General features: G+C 38.6%; 1 protein-coding gene across 6 annotated transcripts in view; it reads left to right on the plus strand.

Annotated features, from left to right (window-relative positions):
* ZNF385B (zinc finger protein 385B) overlaps positions 1-20,866 on the plus strand; it is a 175,978-nt gene that overhangs the window by 18,975 nt on the left and 136,137 nt on the right. For 4 of the 6 annotated variants that reach the window (XM_030017509.1, XM_030017512.1, XM_030017511.1 and 1 more), the window contains exon 2: positions 13,253-13,555. In XM_030017509.1, coding sequence (XP_029873369.1) covers positions 13,255-13,555 — 301 coding nt within the window. In that variant the 5' untranslated portion in view covers positions 13,253-13,254. Of the gene's footprint in view, positions 1-4,836; positions 4,918-13,252; positions 13,556-20,866 lie in introns of those variants that run through there. The other 2 variants (XM_030017510.1, XM_030017516.1) reach the window with 2 other exon arrangements.

A 20,866-nucleotide genomic window follows, 5' to 3' on the forward strand; every position in this document is an offset into this window, starting at 1 on the left:
CTGGCTGAGGACTGAAATTGACGTGGTTTTTTTTTTGGGGGGGGGGGGGGGGGGGGAGGGTGGGGGCAGGGGTTGAGTCCTGTGTTTCTTACAGTGATAAAGGATAGCAGCAGTACAGGACTTGATCAAGTGCATGGCTGAGAGAACATCAACGCTCCTGCCTAGCTGCCAGAAATACTGTCAGCTCTGAACATTCAAAAATCTTGTCAGCTCCTAGAAAAAAATTGAAATTGGTTTCTCTTTAATTCCCTTCTAGTTTTTGAGCCTCTAGGGTTCATATTTTCAGTCATCTCTGCAAGGATTAGAGGGATATTTAAAAAGCTAGAGTTCCTAGGGATTTTTATGACTGCATGAGCCAGGCTTAAGAAAAATGCCTAATACTGCAAGATATAATTCTGAGAGCTGGCAGCCCTGAACTGATGAGTGGAGTGTCGTAAGCAAAAGAGACATCAGATTGACAAATTAGTTTTTCTTAAGTGAACCTTTCCAAATGTTTGATGTTTCAAAATGTCATGTTTGTGATGTCAGTGCAGGAGGCATATTCAATCCACTGGATCTTTTAAGGCAATAAGTGTATTTTAAACTGTCTTTTAGCAGAAATTGTTTTCACTTATCAGCTATTCAGCAAAATATAACTAGGTCAACTAGGTAAGCTAGTGTGAGAGAGCAAGGCCTTCGTTAATCGGGGGATCTGTTAGAGGAATTGTTTATCACAAGGATGTTTTGTATTATGAAGTCAACTGTCTATACATTGCAAAAAGAGTATTTTTTTTAATTTCTTAATTAATAAAACGTTTAGGAAGTTGAAAAACCACCAAATGTCTCCCAAGGAATGTGACAGCTCAGACAAGGGAGCAAGATCTACTGAAATAAGGTATAGAAGTCTGCTTTACTGCAATCTTAAAGTTGCAAAGGGCTTTGAAAAGTGAATGACTGGAGAGAAATATCTTGAGAGTAAAATGGGCTTCTGAAGGACAACTTCAGCTGTGAATGCTAAAGTAAAAGCTGCTTGTTGTGTGCCTCAGCATTTTCAAGCGCAAAAAATATATATTCTGTTCACACTTCCATCTTTCTGGGGGTTATATTTATTCAGAGGAGATTAATGGCCAATTTTCAGTGTGACTGCCTTAATCGGAAGTTTATCCCTTCGCAAAATGACGTTTTTACTTTTTATGGGAGCAGTATGCATGAATTTCTGTGAAGACTTTCAGATTCATAGTTGTAAAATGAAAGGTGGAAAAATGTTTATATCCCTAAGGAGATGCCAGAATTCTATTCTGTGCAGGGTGACAGTATAAGACTAGCTGTGAATTGTATAATTTTATTTGTCAGATCTTTTTATGTTAAATAACTTTATTATGGTATTGAGTTTTAATTACATTTAGGATTACATGGACATGTAATAAAGCCATGTGTTCTTCAGGTAGCAGCAGTAGGATGCATAGATTGGTATCTGTGGTCTCTGCAGCAGAGGAAGCAGCCTAGGATGGTTTAAAGCAACTGACAGTTGTACTAAGTCATTTAAAGAAGAGTAAGGAAACTTTTTGTTAAGGCGCATGGAGAAACTACCTTGTACCCCTCATTGCCTCTCGTTCCTTGTGTGGGGGGAGAGGAATGACAAATCCTTCTCTTTGCATATACTTTTCCAGACTTTCTTTAGATGGCCCCTGCTTTTTCTTAAGAGCTAAGCTCTCATTTGGAGGTGACTGGTGCATCCTGTTCTTCTGCCCCACATGGTATGAATGCTGGAGGAGGTGATGCATTTGTGCTGGCTGGAGGCATCTTCCTTCAGCATCTGCTGCTGGGCTTCCAGGACGATCTCTGCTGATGCAGCTGTGTTGGCATGGGCTGTAGCACCAAGGGCTCTAACAGTGTTGGGCCTCCCCAGAGACCTTTGCAATCCCTATCTCATTACTGTGCAGTACTGACCTTCATGATCTCTCTCCTTTGTGTCCTGTTTTTCTGATGTTAATGATTTACAGGCAATTTGGCTGTGGTTTGAAATTCTACTTAAGCAATACTTTTTTTTTTCATCTGTGCAGACAGTGATGTAACCTTTACGCTTGTGCAAGGGTTAATTCCGTGCTTCAGTGAAAGGTTTTCGTGTACCTAGTAATTTAGAAATGTTCAGAAAAATGCACTAGTGGATGTGTTTTTCTATTTTCTCTGCTTGCTTTGGATCTTTATCAATGTACAAAAAGAGATTTAATTAGATGATTTAAAAAGAATTTGTAGAATTATTTTATGTAGTTTGAGTGCTTAATGGCCCCAGATTGGGGAAACTGCTGTATTCTGTTAACCATCTATAAATGGATATGACAGATGAAGTGAGTAAGAGGAAGTTTACGCTGTTTGTAAGGCAGGCAGAAGATGTCACACTAGTTCTGCTTTTTAATTGACTTTTCTTTCCTCTATATGTATATAGTATGACAGCACATGAGCAGTGGGATAAGAAGAATCTATGGAGATATGAGGATAGGAAGAGAGCTGGGGCTGGGCAAGAAATCATAAGATGGAGAACAGCTGTCAAAATGATAGCAGTAGAGAGATGCAAGGAAAGGAGGCAGAAAAACCATCCTGCCAGCAAGAAAGAAAACTTCTAAAATTTCTTCAGGCCAAAGAAGTCTAAGTTCTGCAGAATTTCATCATGCTTCTTGGTCTCAGGTTCCCTCTGAGCTTGTGGGCTGTATGTGCCTTTTGCCACTGATCACAGTGAGAATCCTTTGCTGCTCTCAGGGCATTAGAGGTGGCCCCAGCAGCACATTGTAATTTGTTCTTGATTTACTGCATGTCTGTTACAGTGCAACTTACCCTTATTTTATTGGGCATTTAGAGAGCTATAGCCTCCTGACCTGTCTGATCTAAAATAAACTTAAACTAACCTCGTAGGTCTCAAGAAGTCTTATAAACTTGACAGCAGATGGCACATGCTTTTTGTTTAGCCCGGCATATACTATCTTCGTGGGTGGTAACTGCCTTAGGACAAAATCAGCATCCCACCAGTCACCATCTGGGATGGCAGATGATATGTGGGACTGTCATGAATAAGCATTCTGATGTTTGTAAATGTCCGAAGGAAGACACTGCTTGTTAGTGCAGCAGTTGGTATGCAGTCAACACTGCAAGAAGCTCACTTTATGCAGTAATCAGCAAAAGCTGAATTGTGTGCCGTGGGTCCATCTCTGTAATATGGGAGGGTGTAAGCTGATTCTTCCATAGTTGTTCATTTTGATGGTGAACTTGAATGGCCTTTATTTTGACAGATCTTTAATCTCTGTTGGTGCTTTTGTGCTAAAAAAATTTCTTCTGTTTCTTAGGTACTGTGTTAGAGGTCTCTTATTAGATCATACCCGATGCTGATAATGAGCAGCACAAATGCATGCTATAAAAAGTGCCCTTGCTTTGACAGTATAGTCTGAGTTGATGGGTAAAGGGAGGAGGCGATTTGGACACAAAGGTGTAAAATAACTTGTGAAAGAACATCCCATAGTTTTGTTCCAGATGCAGGAGTGGAAATGCACATCTTCTGGCCCTCCTCCCATTTTCCTTTCTCCTAGGTGGGGGATGCACAGACAGAAGTGTGAACCATGAGGATACCCACAGGCCACTTCCCTCATCCTCTCTGTCCCTGGCTCTGTGCACTTAAGCCTCTCTTCCAGACATGAGTACTTTGAGAAATACTATTTAGACCAGTTTTGCTTGGAAGGGTTGCTTGTCATTCATGTGACAGGCTCTTTAAGTAGAGTATTTTAGATAGTAAAGTTGGTCCTGTAGGAAGCTCTGGGTTGTATCAAGTACAAACATCTTTGAAAAGAAGAAATCTGTGCATCTGTTGCGCAATTTGCTTTATGCTGCAGTTAAGACATCAGTTTTGTTTTGTGTTAAAGCATTTTTTATTTGCACTTAGCTAGTCTCTGTATTTGCTGAAATAGGTATGAAGCAACAGTGTAATGAAATGGCATCTACTTTAGTGATTCAAATAGCTGACTTGACTATTCTTTTTCTCTGTACCTTCAGGATACTTGGTGCAGAACATCTACAAGACTGTGAGGCTTAAAATTCTTATTCAGTTTAGTGCTGTTGGAATTGCCAATGGTTCTTTGGTATGAAGGTTTTGGGGTGGAGGGGATATAGTATCCGAGTCTTTTCAAGTGTTTTTGCTTCTTAAATATGATATGGAAATAGTATACTGATTTTATACAAATCAATAATAAAAGGGAAGAAAACGAAACAAAACCCCACATGAATTCTTAATTCACATACTACCTTTCAGCTTAAAATTAAAATGTAAAGGTTAGAGGTGTGTCCAAAAGTTTATCAAACCCAAATTAGATTAATGCAGTAGTACGGTTGCACTGGGTGGAATGCAAAGAAATGAGGAGTGTTTGTTGTCAAATTTGTATGAGCAAATGCACTCACTCTAACAGGCTTTTAATTGAGGGGAGAGCAAGGTGGATTATTTGCAGCATGGAAGCACATGTGCTATTTCTGGACCAGGGTGTGAAATGTCAGCAAAAACAGCAAAAGGCTGCAACATTTTTTATGAATGGAAGTGTGTATTGTAATGTGGAATAAGATAGGTATTCAAAATGGGTTTTGCAGGCAGCAGCCGCTTAAAGCCTGAGGTGACTGGCAGCTTGAGTTTAGGAGAAGTCTGTGCAAGTCTGTGTGTGAGCAGGAGGAATTAGGGGGTGGCCATATCTTCGACTGCCAGAGGCCTCTCCAAGTGTGTATCAGCACAAAATATGCTTAGCTCTGGTTCCTTTAAACAAGGAAAAGGGGAAGTGAAGGTTACATTCAAGGCACTGCTAACTTCTACCTGGTCTGTTCCTGCAGGTGACTTCAAACTAGGTGATCCACTTGCCTGTTCTTATGGTCTGTAAGAGAACTATCCAGTTGGATACTTACAACTTGATCGTAAGTCTTAAGTAGCTAATAAGACAAAATATATGTTATGTCCCTTTACATTTGTACTGTAAGGGAACATTGCTTTCAATATTTTTTTCATTTCTGAAAGAGAATCAATAGTTTACGTGGACATGACTGTCTCTCATGGATGAATATTCTGGGACCATCTTTTTAGGAGCACTTTTAGGGTTGACATTCACTGCCACTGATCGTGCTTGCAGTTTTGAGCAGGGTTTTCTCTTTGTATTCTTAGTGCTGTCAAGCAAGCTGATGTATTTTGATCTCATGCTATTTCTGAATGTAGTTTGTTCTTTGTTCATGCCCAGCTATTATTTTCTCACAGTCTTCAAAGTTCCTGCTCATGTCCATTACCAGGCTTTATCCTGAAATAATGTTTTCCAGTACAGCTTATATTCAGCCCCTAGTATAGTCAGACTTAGGCTATATGAACAAGATGGCTGTCTACTATGCCTGGCTTTCCGTTATGGCTTCCTTTTATGCTCAGGTGAATTCTTGATATTTTTAAGAAAGGTGGGAAATGATTTTTGCTTCCTGAGACCAGAGCTTTATTTGCTCCTCAAATGTGATTATGCTCAGCAGGATAAAGCAACAGCCAGGTATAAATACCCTGTGGGAATCTCCCATTATGTCAGTGGGTTTTGATCTTTACTCGTGCAAGTTCATGCCTAAAACTTTTTTTTTTATAATTAAAATAGATGCTTCACTAGACGTACCTTACATCTTGTACCAGTTCTCCAATTAGTTAAAAGCCATTTGCTTTACAGTGGGTATTAAGTTATCTTATGTTTTAAGAGATGATTCTCTTTGATCATCTTGAGATGATCTCTACATCATTTTTCTTTTATATGTTTGTTTTCAGCTCTTCTGAGTTCTAAAATCTGGTGGAGATGCATCTAATTGTTTTATGTTATTCAATGTAGATGTTTTTTCAATGGAGGAATACAAGAGGAGTCCTTTGATTTAAAAGAATACTTGGATACAATACTTTGAAAGATAAAATTAAAAAAAACAATCTAGCAACTTTGTAGAAGTCTAGAGATTTAGGACATAGTCTTAGAAAATTATCTTAGAGACAATATAATTCAATTTATTTTATCAAATTAGTAATTGATAAGACAGTTCCCTAGTCTCTAGGAAGCAGATTGTGAAAATGAGCAACATTGGGAATACACTTAAGAAAACTCACTTTGTTAATTTCTACTTGGAAAAATTAAGCCTTTTTTAAATTTTTCATCTACTTTTTGAGGAGTTGCTATTAAAATTACTTGTACTTCTCACATGTTTAACCTTTTAAAAGCATCCCACCTATTTTTTTTTAATTATTATTATTTTTTTGCTGGCTGCTTGGCATTTTGGCACGTTGAGATGTTTTAATCCTGGCCTTTGTCCAACGAAGAACTCATTTAAGTCTTTCTACATTTTTTGTGGGTTTTTTTCTTCCTTCATGGGTGTTGCTTTAGAAATACAGAATATTTGGGGTTTAGATCTTTGATAGAAAACTAGAGTTCCTGGATGAAATAAGGTGTAAATATGACCCAATAATGACAATCAGTGATGTTTGGTATGTTGTGGACTCTGTTTATGAGGACACTAAAACACAAAGACTGGACTATGCGGTACTTGACTGAATGTGTTGCAGAGAACACACTGGGGTGGCAGTGTGGTTATCGGGCATGTTGTATGGATTTATTCAACAGACTTGTTGATGGAGAAAGCTAAGGGAGCTGAGTAGCCATTTTCCTGGCAGGTCTATTCTCTCTGATTGATAGATTTACACATGTGGTAGGGGAGGACGAAAGTCTGAGATGACATATACAACCATGTGTTGGACACTTTGGGCATCTAGATGTTCTTCTACAATTAGATAAGAGTACTTAAAGGAGAGTGCAAGTTAACTGAAGGTAAGTAATGACTTAATGACAGATTCCGGAGCAGAAGGCACCAACTTGTCAAATGGTTCATCAAGCAAAATAATGCTGGAAAACTATCTGTTCTTCTTGAAGCATAATCCAATATATCTGTCTGGACTCCAGACTTGATTAACCTTCTTGGCAGCAGTCAGATATGTTATGTCAGGTGAGGATATATCTCTTTGGCAAATAAGTCGATATGTAAATCTATTCTTGTTAAGAATGCCAGAAATCTGTGAGTATGGGGGTTAAAGAGGAAAGGATCAACTTTATAATTAGAGCTAACTACAAACATGGGCACATGCAACTGCAGTCTGTGGTAATGTAAGTCAAGAGTGATTTTTTTTTTTTTATTCCAGTTTAGCTGAGCTCACAGTATAGTACAGTAGGTCTAACTTCAGGTTTCCTTAACATGGACAATTTCAAGGCTGGTAGAACAAAGCAAAATACTACCTGAATGTTTTCGTTTTTCTGAATTACCTTGTACTGAACAGCTAGTGTTTGTGTTGTGAAACAACCATCTGTTTTTGTAGCTTAAAGAGAATCTTGTTCAAATGTTAAATACTCTAAAATGTGTTAGTGAAGAGGCTGTCAGCCATTTGTCATACTACACCATTCAAAACTTTTCATGCACAAGAATAGCATGCTGACTTCCTATTCCTCTTCACATTGATAAACCAGCATCAAAATACAGGCTAAAAAATTACTTAACCTAGTTTGGTCAGTGTGCCATGATTAACTCATTATTCTTTACCTGTCACAGGAATAAAAATGTATTTACTTTTCTGAACCATCCAGTTTTTACTGTAACTTTAAATTAAAACATTCTACGTGCATTGTGAGCAGAGATGAAAGAAATAAGGAAGAGTGATCAGATGTGTATGGATGGGTAATAAATAGTTTGACAGGTGGAAACATTGCAGAATATGATGTCTCCTTGAGGAATTTCAGAACAAGATGAAGATCAAACATGGCAGTTCTCTGTTTTGATTTGTACTGAAAGAAAGAGGAACACATCTTCTGAAAGAAAGCTGGTCCCTTAAACATATGGGGGATTTTTCAAGGTTGGCTTCAAAATAGTCTCTAGTGCTTTTTTAACACTGTAGGATACTGCGCACAAGGCTCTATGCATATGCTGTTCACCACAGTATCCCAATAGAACTTGTTGCCCAGATGGTGCAAACCATATGCCTCTTGATAGTTTATCTGTGTTTGGGAAATACTATCTAAAAATATAAGAAAGGTCATAAGACTCCTCAAAAGCAGCTCTAGGGAGTTTCTTTTAAATAATGCTCTGGAGTTATTCAAGCTGGTTGTCTGAATGAACCTTTTTGGAAATGTAACAATATAGAAAGCCAGTTAATTTTTATATTGGTTCCTGTGTCTTCCATAACTCATTTAACTATTTCCAAAGGCTAAAGGAGAAAATTCTCTTTGCCCATATGTAAGTTGTTAAAATACATTTTCTATTTTGCTTACCTGGCACAGATCCACAGAGGGATGGCAGTCTAATTACATTTCGAGCACAGAGGGTCTTTGAAGTATCAACTAATTAGGAATGGTCATTGCGAAAGTTTAGACCAGCACTCAGGAAAAGAATGCTTCATGTAACCATCACTAATTCATTAGGATAACCAAAGCTTATTTCCTTTGAGTAAAGATTTGCACATTCTCACCTACAGTAGTGTACTATATATAATACTTCTTTGTAGCTCCTCTGAAAGCACAACTCTGTTTAAAAGTAAATTAGCTAAATTGAAAGGCTAATTGCCTTGAGCTTCAAGTACAAAGGATGTCCGTGCTTAGATTTCTTTGCCAGCTGCAAGAGGCTGAGAAGATGTGGTTTCAGAAATCCTAACAGGGTATCTCATGACACAGAAGAATTTTAATGTGGTGTCATAAATCACTAATTTATTCTTGCTCCAGTATTGCTTGCAGAATCTATTCGGATAGATCAGTTCTGTGTACTGGGGAGGAAATGTGATGGGGTGGGGACAATTTTTTTAGTCTGGTGACAGCTTATGTCAAGTACCTGAAAAGCTCTTACACTCGCCTTGCTTCCTCTTGTGATTTTGATCAGAGTAAAAATGAGTATATCTGGTTTGAATCAGAACTTACTGTTGCAAGAGAAAGAAGCAGACTTTCAAATACCTGTGAAAGATGAATATGACATACAATCCCTTTATGGACTTAGATTTTTCTAGATCATTTCAGCTGGATGTTTTCTAACATACTTGGATGCTCTTCATTTCCTGCTTTTTTTCTTGGTTTCATGTTCTCACCTTTCCATTTTTAATTGGATCTGGTCCTCTAAGTTGTTGAGTAAATACAACTACAGTGATATAGCATTACCTTTGTAATGTGTGTGTAACTCCAGTATGATTGACAAAATCATGTCCTTTTTGTATGGGACATTTTAATTTGTGGATATTGTTATGTATCAGCTGCTGCTGAGATTTGGCTTCTACTGTGCTGTATCCAGGTTACACAAAAGTGGGAGCTTGCAGGATTGATCTATTGTATTTTCCCTGTATGATAACTTCCATCCTTTCTCCCTTTTAACTAAGTCATTCTTTTTTTTTTTTTTTAGTCTTAAACCTACTTCTAAATACTTCACAATCCCATCTATATTACTCTAAATGATTTTTTTTTTTGATTTTGCAGAATGTAATGATCATGTAACTTCTCTTTATTCTCAGTTCACTGACTGTAGTCTCAAGTAGCTGCTTCTGTTACATGATAATGTTATTCAGCTGTGTGTAAGCCTGAGGAACAAAATGGCCCCATTTCATATCTGACTCCTGGTGGGTAAGAATAAATACCATCCAGAATTCTTCAAAATCTGTCTGCAGTGAAAAGCTCTTTTTGAAGGAAAAAGACACTTGCCAGATGCTTGCTTGCATAAATTTGAGGGACTAGGAAATGTAGAGAATAGGAAGAATGCACAAGTTTTTTGGTTTGTGTGGTTTTTTTTTTTTTTAAATTACAATTTAATATGTATGTACAAGTTTCTTTCATAAAAGTGTAAAGCATTCAGTCTTCTGAAGAAAGGTTACCTCTTACAAAAAAAATTGCATTCATGGTGAGATTCTTAACACTGACTCAATGCAGAATTGTACTTGTTCTGTATATTCTAGAGCTGGGATATTTCAGCAGAGATGTTTAAAGGTGTGTTTTTCCAACCCTAACTTTAAAGAAGAAAGGAAGGAGACAGAATTTTAAAGACAAATGGGACCTTTCTTGTAATAACCTTTTTATTTTTTGAACAAATATATACACCACAAGAAGTGATCAGTTATGGTAAAAGCTGTATTACTGTGTGAAAGATTTGCATACTGTAAAATCTCGGTGGATGTTTGCCACCAACATTTTCTTCTTAAACACTTTAGAAGGGACTGGACAAGGGTTTTCAAACACAGATGATTTGCTGTACCAAATGTTCAGGTATCTCAAATCCCAGGAAGACGAGGGCTGGGATTTCTGTGTAGGAGCAGGCAGACTTCTGAGGGTTAGCATGGTTTGGTCTTTGGCTGCATGTACAGGCCCTCTCCAGCGTCGGACCGGTCAGAGTATGCTGCTGCAAGCCCTGCTAAAGCAAAGGTTTAAGATGCCTCGTCCAGGTATTTTTTCAGAACTGCTTTGCATCTGCTGCTCCCATCAGTTGTTGTGAGGTCAGTGCTGCTTATAATCAGGTCACCTTTTAATTTAGATGCAGAGCTTTAGGCAATCAGGGTTATTTTAAAATTTCAGCTTGTGGTTTTTAATTCTTAAATTAGTAGCAAGAGATCGCTTTAAGGACTCATTTGTCCTGTGTTAATGCAACTAAGATGGTACTTTGTAGTAAAAGTGAGTTTAAAACTATTTTGTTTGTAAAAACAAAAGTGAACCTTGGACAGTGGTTTCTTTTTCTTTGAACATTAATTTTCTTTCTAGACTGGCAGCTGGGATGCCTTAGGGTGTAGGTGCAGTGTTTGAGTCCTTCCTGCGCTTAGTTGTTCTTTCTGGGTGTGTCCATATTAAAAACATTTTTGGTCACATCAGGAGTGCACTTTTGAGGCAAGTGCTCTTATTTTCCCCACTTAACCCCGCTTTGGTTCATATTTCAGCAGCTTCAGACTTTACCAGTTGAGAGGTTTTGTTCCTTTGGATGAAAGTAAACCAAAGGGTCCAGTCCAAATGTGTATCTTGTGCTGCTGTGATAATGGGCTAATGCAGTACCAGGCTGGTGCTTTCCAAAATAAACCTCCTTTGTAAGGTTCTCGTGCTGTTACAGGTACTCAGCAGAGCTGTCTGCTCTATCAGTCTGCCTTCTGGTCCATGCAGCTTCCTAATGCAGATGTTTGCCTCTGTCACTTTTAAATGTATCCAAACTACCCGAGTTTCATTAAGATCTTATAGATTATTGAAATAATTACTGAATTATATTTTGAATTATTGCTTTCTGCAGACTTATGAGATTTCTGACAAGCCAGGATTTTTAAACTGTTACCTATTTTATTATTAAATAATTATGTTTGTATGTTTATAGCATCTAAAACAATGTAATATAAAAATACTTGTGTTTCAAACCTTTTACTTCAGGGAACAAAACCGACAACAGCATTGTTGAAAGAAAAATATACAGAAAACAAAGGGAGTAAGGGAAGTTATTTATGGTTTAAAAAATACATTGAAAAGTAACAAATACTAAAGCTATAAGCAGATTAAATTTTCAGATGAAAATGTCATCTAAGCTCAGCTGAGTTGAGGATCTTGGTTGCTTGCCTTGAAATATGATACTTATGCTTAAATGATTTAGTGTGACAGTGTCTAGCCTAGGTTTGCAGGATCACTACTATTTTGTTTTTAAAAGCAATAATGTACCTGTACCCTAGAAGTATTTTTAATAATTATTTTTTGGTTTAATGTTTGATGTGATGTATATCTTAATGAATATATTGTTTATATTTTTTGTTTATTTGAAGACAGGACTGTCAGTTATATGAAACAAATACATGACTATGAACTCTGTTTATTCAGTATACTTGATCGGTGAATCATGCTTGAGGAGGAATCTGTACAAATGCTAAGATTTTAAGCATGGGCTAGAGTTAGGAATGTGATGAAATACTCCATCCCACCATATAAATGACTCTTTAACCTATGTCTGAAGTTTTTTCCATTTACGTACCTGTGCCAAAGAACCAAACAGACTTTCTCCTGGTAATGTACTTGTCTGGGTAACGAGAGGAGTATTCTAGTATTGCTTGTGAATACTACAATGTTTTGGGGAGGTTTGCTATGACTGCTTTTGTGTTTTGTTTTGTGTGTGTGGAGTTGTGGTCTCTCTAATTCCTCCTGCCTAACAGGGTGGTATGTGCGCACAAAGATACCTCTGCTTCTGAAAGCTGAACATAGGTGCAGTCTTGCCTGGAAAGAGATGCTCTTCTGCACAGCTCCCTGATCAGCCGTCAGCTGATCCAGAGTATTTGGGTGGTTGGGGGAAAGAATGAAGTGTAAACAGCAAGTTGTTTAGCCAATAAAACAGAAATATTTTCTATTTGAGTTACCCTGGACCCTTCTTCCCCTTATAAAGAGCCCCCCCCCCCCCCCCCCCTTCTCTACTGGTTTAGCAGCATGCATTAAATAAAATACACACCTACACACCTCCCCCCCCATACATATAAAACTGTTCTTTGTGCAGCTTGGTTCATTTATCATGATGAGGTTTTTATTCTCTAGGGACAAGTGCATATTTCAGGCTCTTGGATTGTTGTTCAGGGACTGTCATTTACTGTGTATGTGTGTAGATCCCACAAGACTAACTTATAGCTGGCATTTCTCTGTATAATAATTTTAATTGTAAAGGTCTAGACGGACTACTATAGACAACATCTTAATGGTTGTATGAAGGCTGAAAATTTGGGGGTATATAAAAGTGGAAAGTATTCATTAGTCTCACTTGAACAGTCTGCTGTCTTCCAGTGTTTCAGTAACATCTCTTGTCTGCATCCTTTTTGTTGAATAATTGTACTTGAGGCAGTGGGTACTGCTATGGGCATTGGAAAGTGAAAAGCTCTGGAACCAGTGTTTAGTGAGGCCAAGGAAATGTATTTGAAAATAATCTTAACCTCTGCTAGAGATGCAATAATAAACCTGCTTTAAAATAGAGAGCTTGCAGAACAAAATAATGAGTTGTTTTGAGTAGTTGTTGTGCACAGACTATGATACATTGCCAACTTACTATTTCTGAGCGCTGCGGTGTGTCACAAATGCATATATTTCTCTAAGTGACGCCTCTGCAATTTGGAAACTTATTTGTTGGAACTGGTCTTTGTTTCACGTTGTATAGCATTTTAAAAAAGAAAATGCTGATTTAGTAGTAAGCGGTATTAGTCGGCTTCTGGTACCAATTTTGTCTGTTTGCTTTGTAGGTATGAAGCGTCCATTAAGTCCTGACCACGTCTTTGAAGATGGGATTATGAATCAACCAGCTCTTCTACGGGGCTTTGAAGAAAAAGGACTGAGGAATGACAGACAGGACTATCAATTAAGCAAAGAAAAAAAGAAGATACTGTTTTCCTTCTGCGAAGTGTGCAATATACAGCTGAACTCTGCAGCACAAGCTCAAGTTCATTACAATGGGAAGTCACACCTGAAAAGAGTGAAGCAGCTAAATAATGGAAAACTCCCTACAAGTGCAGCTCCTGGCACTTTGTTTGCAAGTACAAGCACAGGTACATGATTAGTATGAGATGTTGGATTTTGGTCAAGAAATCTCAGGAAGCTTTTAAGCTCTACCCTACCCACCCAACATAACCATTAAACTTAATATAGATTAATACTAGTAGTTAATAATATTTTGCCATGTAGAGAATTACTGGTGTTATTTCTTTTCCTGTGAAGCCAACTTGCATTGAGGCAATATTGCATTAATGCGTGATTAATGGCTGTGTTGGGCCTTGTGTAGTTGAGATATGGTCTATTTAAAATTAGCTGTTGTGGCTTCAAATAGTAATGCATTTTGTCATCTGCTTTTGCTCCCCAAACAAAGTTCTGGAAGGATGCTATGTGTACAGGAGAAACTTTTAAAAGAAATGTAGTGGTTGGAAGAGGAGGAGGAGAGCTGGAATTTACAGGGCTGGCCCTTTTGTTGTTTCTGCTTTCAGTGGTCTGGGTTTTAATTACTCTCAAGTGACAAGTAATTTGAAATAATACTTTTTACTTACTGGGCAAAGCAAAGGTCCCAAATGCTTTGGCAAAATGCACCTTTACATTATGCATGTTAAATGCAAGGCACATAATGTGCAATTCTCTACGCATATTAGAAAGTGAACACATGGAACAAATGATTCGCTCTTGTATGGTTGTAAGGGTAAGGATGTTGTGACTCTCCTTCCCTTTTTTTAAGGGGTCCTGGTGTGCCATATGGTCTCTTGCTTTGAAGTTCATAGTTTTAGGATTTTGCTGCAGGATTATCGTTTTTCTGTGATGTTCTAACAGCATTAAAGAAAATTTGTTAGAAAAATTTAAGGATGCTTTTCTTACTGATTGTTGAAATAGATACTTTCTTTCTTCCCTTCCATTTATTTTGTTAAAGAAAATTCAGGGGCTTTTGACATTTTGTAGAATCCAAAAGGGCCAAAGTTGATCTTGGAAAGTATTCTTTACATCTCAAGCAAGTATAGCAGGTCATCCTTTCTAGTTCTGAGAAATAAAATGCTGCGGGTATTAAGGAATTATTGTCTAGAAGAAGCAAAATTTGCTGCTTATTAACACTTGGTATTGATTAAGTAACAGATCTCAAATCTTCATGAAAAAAGTTTTAATAATTTTATTAGAGATTTTTTTTTTTTTCATTAGCCACGTGAGGGGATTTGCTTTGGGGATTTTTTGTTCTGCATCAAAACAAACTGCTTTAAAGGGTTTAGCTTTTTCTTTTTTTTTCCCTTATTTTGATTCTTGTTAACTGAATTTGACTTTTTTTGAATTCTTTGGTATTGTTTTGTTTGGTTTAGAACCAAGTAGCATAAGGGTATCATTTGGGTAAGGTCTGTGGTCCAAAAGATTAAATTCCTTTTGAATAACACCTAAATTACATAATTATGTGCATTCTTTAAATAGCTTAATATCTATGAGACATTCTAATTTAATTTAAATTCCTCTGTGTGCTGATAGAAAACACTTTAAATGTTTGCACTTTATATTTTCCGTGGCTTTTTGTTAGCTGGACCCCTGCACCTGATGTCTTTGCTGTTGTTCCTGGGGATTGCAGCAGATGCTCAAAGGCACCATTGCTCAAAGAATGCTCTGATGCTGGGAATATTTTATGTTTGCTGGAATACATGCTTTGGGGTTACTGTATAGCTTAGGAGTTAAAATTCATGTTTCTTTGTGCGTTGTTCACTGATCTCTATATTAGACTATATCCTAGTTATTTACTAGTTATACTGGTCTATCCAGTGCATGTTGAAATAGGCTTTCCGTTTTCGTAGCTGAAGGATGTTGGTTTATTATTATTATTATTGTATAGACAATTTAATATACTGCTTAAGAGCTAGTATGAGAACAAGATGTACTGAAATGTAGTTCTCAAAGACCACTTTCCAGAAATAAGTAGAAATTCATTTTCTTATAAATTGACATAATCCAGGCTGTTTTAATCCATGTCCTCTGGAGTGTTACTACCCCTTGTAATGGGAGTTTGCCTTTCCCATTTCTTTGGCTAACATTGTAAACAGAATTTATTGTGCAGATGGTAAGAGAACAATTATATTCATCTCACCTCACCAGTGAACATACTTTATTCTACGTGCGAAGGAGGCAAATAGCCCCTCATACTTCATTGTTGTAACTACATATCCTTCTAACGAACCAGGTAGTGAACAGTTCAGCACACCTCAGGAAGCTTTCTGCAAAGGTTCCTGCTAATCTCTGGTTGGAGTTTTCCTCTGTCTTCATAAGATGAATGTGAAATTAATAATATTCCTGTTGGAAAGTAAGGTGATTGTGAAATATACATGACTGTAAATATTCGTTGACAGTACAGACAGGATTACAGACCTGCCAGAACTCTCTTGATCCTGTGTGACAGAACTGATATGTACACCATCACTGCCTCCAGCCTCCTTGGCTCTTGGTGGACTTTCTTCCAAATGGGGATGAACACAAAGGAGTCATGAGACATATTTTGATATTCATCCTCTTCTGAGGTCCTCTCTGTGACAGGTAGCCTCAGGTTGTTATAAAGTGTCTTTTTAATTGTTGACTTCCACTGTGTTTTACAACTATAATCTCAATTTGTTGCTCGTAACTTTCAGTAATATATAATGGTCCTTGTTGTACTGCTATTGAAGAGTTTACTAAGATTTGGTAACTGTGGAATTCCAGGCCATGGCAATAATACTCCACAATGTGTAGATGAGGGGGGTTTGTATATTTAAAGTCTGAATCTCTTTTTAGAGATAACTTTAAGTTACTTCTTTATACTTAAGTGTATGATTGTCATAGAATTTTGAAAGGTATTTAGCAACATATTTTTCTAAAAAGCCTACTCTGTTTCTATAGACTTTTGGTTATTTTGCCTCCCCCACCCCATTACTGAAATCTAGAAGCTATTTTCTATTGTACCTGTGCCTGCAATTTCAGTTACTTCACAGCAAGTAAAATTGCATGTAAATTAAAAGTTTCACAGCTGCTTTTCTTTATATTGACCAACTCAAGAAATTAATTGACTAAATTAGAAGGCCTTGGTGATTTGATCCACTCATTGAACTCCTCGTTTTCTTTAGATCGGTGTTAAAAATTACGCGTGTGAATGAAACAGTATTCCACTGGAAAAGTATATTGCACACAATGTTAGAGCCTTCGCTGTTGCTTTTGTTAGTGATTGCTCATTACCAGTGGAACCCATCCTGTCTTACTGCAGCTCAGGCTGAAGCTTGTCAGTGATACTGTTCCCAGGGGCCATCCCTACCCTTGTGCCAGGCATATCTGATGTACGGCCAGGCTTCTGCCAGAAGGAAATACATGAAGTCTCGGAAGACAAGAAAGTGTGTATTTGCTTCTGCAGCTTGAATTGGAAATGATTTCAGTTCTTTCCTGCAAGCAGGAAAGGAAAGGCTAGTTTCTTGCAGCCTTGGGGAAACGTGATTTGGAGCGGGCCTGTCGCAAGCTTTTCAGCAGCACGTCTTGCTGGAGCCTGCAGCGGTGGGAGCGGTGGGTCAGGTCACAGCCGCTCGGGGTGCCCCGCGCCCCACCTGGCACCCCGAAAACGAGGGTACCTGCAGTACCTGCTCTTCGAAGGGGGAGGAACCAGTCCTTAGAGTATGGTGCGGACTTGGCTAGTTAGAGGTTGCTTGCCTCCTTACCTGCTAACAGATAGCCAATGAGTTAATCGTTGAGGAGATGAAGGCGGGCGGGGGGCAGCGTTTGGCGGGCGGGGAGGGCGGCGCGGCTGCGGGGTGGCGAGGCCGCCGCGAGATGGCGCCGGAGGCCGCCGCGAGATGGCGGCGCAGCCCGCGCCGTTGGGCGAGCGGGGCCCTGGGGCGGAGGGGCCGCGGCGCTGCCTCGGCCTGGCCGGTTCTGCCGCCGCTCTGCTCTGAAGCCGTTGTCGCTAAGCAAGCTATCTGCAGGGGTAACAGCGAGTTGCTTGTTAGTATCCGCTGTGGCCAGCACTGTGGATGGCTTCGTTATGTTCCTCCCAGTTCTCCTTTGGAGAGGATGCCGATTTTGCTCCACGGATTCTCATTACTTGTTCCCGGGGGGGGGGGGGGGGTATCTCGTGGTGAGTCTTCTCATTCTCTCTCCTTTACCCCCATGCTAACATGGGAACGGTTGGTGTAGTTTTAAGAGTGAGTGTACTAGAAGTACCTATCGAAGTCCAAATTGTACGGGTCCCTGGAAATGGGTAGGGTGGTTTCATTTTTGTTACAGAAGGTACCCAAATTCTAGAAGGAGGCAAAGCATAAGCACTTTTTTCCTGGGTTCTAGGCTGTTTTAAAGAGCAGATGTGCTTTAGGGTCCGGATGGTACTCATTCATGGCATGTTTGAAGATTTTTCTGTAGGTTTGGCTGGAAGTGAGATTGGGATCTTCGTCCTCTGGCAGTGTATTCTGGCAGCAGCTCTGCCTCTTTGTTCTTGGAATCTCGACCTTGCAGGACAGTTTTGGAAATGCTGTGGGACCCTATGCTGTGACTCTTTGTAGAGAACAGTCCTACAAGTTAACGTGTTACTCTGCAATACTGAGGAAATAATCACAGGATGATTTCCTGAGATACTGTCAAAACGCAGTTGGGTGATCTGGCTCACAGCAATGACAGCCAGGGATTTGTTAAGCTAGCAAAATAAATACATAAATGACTAGACTTCTGTTGTGTTTGTGACTTAAATCAGGTCACAAAAAGGGCCTGGTAATGCTAATGCAAGGGAGAAGGTAAAACAGCAATCTTGGATATGGGAGGAGAACAAGGGAGTATGGAAAAGGCAGGGGTTTTTTTTCACTTGTGGCAACAGAGATTAGAACTGCTTTGCCTCCTTGTGCAATGCCCTATTAAGTTGCCCTAGGCATCATTTCAAGTTAATGGAGGCAGGGAGGCTTACAATTAAAGTGCTCAGAATTATCCTTCAAAGGATCCATGGACTATATAGCTAACTTGCATATTGGTTTTCCCAACTCAATGTCTAGAGTTAGGAAGTGTGAACAGTGTCTTCAGCCATGTCAAATGAAAAGGACCTTCTTAAACAACTATTTTAGATTAGTAATTACTTTTCTAAGCATTTGACTTCTTTTTCTCAAAAAGTAAAACTGACTATTGGTGGACATTGAGAAATTATTCTGAAAATATTCCAGATAGCATTAAATCCACAAGGCTTTTTTTGTTTTTTGGTTTTTTTTGTTTGTTTGTTTGGTTTTGGTTTTTTTTTTTTAATGAAACTGTAAAGAAATTACTTTGCCAGGTGACTAGGTCAGTGCAGGATTAAATGGTGGTCGGTTACAACAGAATGAAACTGCAGTGCATTACTTTGATTTCAGTGGAGTTTTTCTTTGGTTTTTAATTGTCAGAAGAATCTGATCCTAAATGGAGGTCTTTTTATGTAGGTTTGAATCCTTAGCTGGGCCAGGACTAGCTTTCTGACAGGTAGCTTAGTTGGCATCTAAGACTGCTTTGTGCCAACTTAATGGAGAACAGAATTTTTGCTTACTTTAAGTCTCTTGATTTAGGTCCTCAAATTCTTTATCAAAGTTTGTCTTTCATTTTTCTAAAAAAGGAACAAGGATAATCTGATTTTTATTACAGAAGATCTTTATGAATTATTCTACCAAGTACTCAGAGGAATGCTAAGCAGCAACGAAAAGTATCTTGAAAAAAGTTTGTGAGCTGAGTCCTACTAAATGTGTGCATGCATAGCCATAGAATTGGTGTGTAAGTCTATAGGGAAGAGGAGGAGGAGGATAGTAGAAAGCACTGTGAGCTTACTCTTTCTTGTGTTATGCCAAAACCTCTTTCAGACTTGTAGGAGGTCAGTGCTTGTTCTGCCTTCCACGTCTGCTGCCTATAGCCCAACCTTTTGGAAAGCAGTTTGAAGGAGGCTGCTGCTGTGGGGGCACAAAGTGGAGCAACGCCACGGGGCTTCCTCCTTCTGCCCCCTGTGTGAAAGGGAAGTTGTTCTTCACTTTGCTATCCTACTCTGGGTAAAATCTGTTTTTCTGTTTGGAAAAGATTAGAGTCTTTTGCTAAAAAGCAAAACTGTTACCTTTCTCCAATATAATAATAAAAAAAAGTTAACGTTCCTGTAATGCAGTTTAGTGAGTGAGAAACGGCTAGTATTTCACTTCTCGCTACAGGGTATTGACTTCTTTTCTCATTCAGTTGTCTTTTGAACAAAATTGCATTTGGTAGATGATTCCACATTGTTTCCATCACTTGAGTATTTTCCACAACTTACTTAACTTATGTAACATTACATATTTATTAACATTTTTCTTAAAATGTGAAACGTATTTATGATAAGCGATTGCTATTTTTCTTTCACAGCAGTCATGATTATCTGCTCTGAAATAAAGGGGATTTATTATATTGTTTTGGTGCACTTGATAATCCTTACAAAATGTTGATGATGAGAGTCACTATCAAGGGACAGAGCTGACATTAAAGATGGTTCCTTGTTTGCTAATAATGACAAACTGCATCCGTAATACTTTGTTCTGCATTTGAGTAGCTGCACTGTGAAAGTACTGGTAAAATTCATAAAAAATAATAAGTAGATATGTGCAGTCACTGGTAGTCTTGAAGAAAACAACAAAAAAAAGGAAAATTATTGTTTCATTGAGGTTGGATGTTTTTAAGCCATTGGTAAGTTGTATTAGAGCAAAACATTCAAAAATTCCCTAATAGCAAAAAGAAAACCCAACCTTTTTTGAAGTTGGTAAAGGTTATCAGACCAATTATTCATCTGTAGCCTCCATTTCATTCTCTTGGAGGTGGGGAGCACATGAATGACATTTGTAAGCAAACAAACGGAGTGTGTTACGAGTATGGGAAAAATCAGTTTGGGGTGGGGTGGGGGTGGTGGTGCTTTGGGTGGAGTGGGGGAAGGTTTCAAAATAAAATTGGCTACCACAGTTGGCACTCTTTGCCACTAGTTTGCATAAATATATTCTTGTATCAAAATTCTCTGCAAGATTCCTTCTTGGAGAGTTTAACCTCTCTTCAGGGGCAGTTATGCTGTGGTAAAGAACCAGCATTTAAGACCTCATATAATCAGATGTTCTAGAGTTGAGGACCAAAACCACAGCTGCTCAGCAGCCATGATTTCAAGCTGAGAATGGCTGCAGGAGTGGTGATGACACAGCTTCTGCTCTGGTTGGGGGGGGGTCTCCCTTGTCATTTAAACAGCTTGGGCAATGGCCTGGAAAGCTACTGAAATCAGTTGAGTTCATGTTGCTGCAAGGATTTCTTCACTGTCTCTTTGAAGGATGTGATCCACAGTTTACAGGTGTAGACAGCTGAGATGAAAAGGGATCTATAAATGAAGAGTCATAATT

Source organism: Aquila chrysaetos, chromosome 6, assembly GCF_900496995.4.
Source record: "Aquila chrysaetos chrysaetos chromosome 6, bAquChr1.4, whole genome shotgun sequence".
In the NCBI taxonomy this organism is placed as follows: Eukaryota; Metazoa; Chordata; class Aves; order Accipitriformes; family Accipitridae; genus Aquila; species Aquila chrysaetos.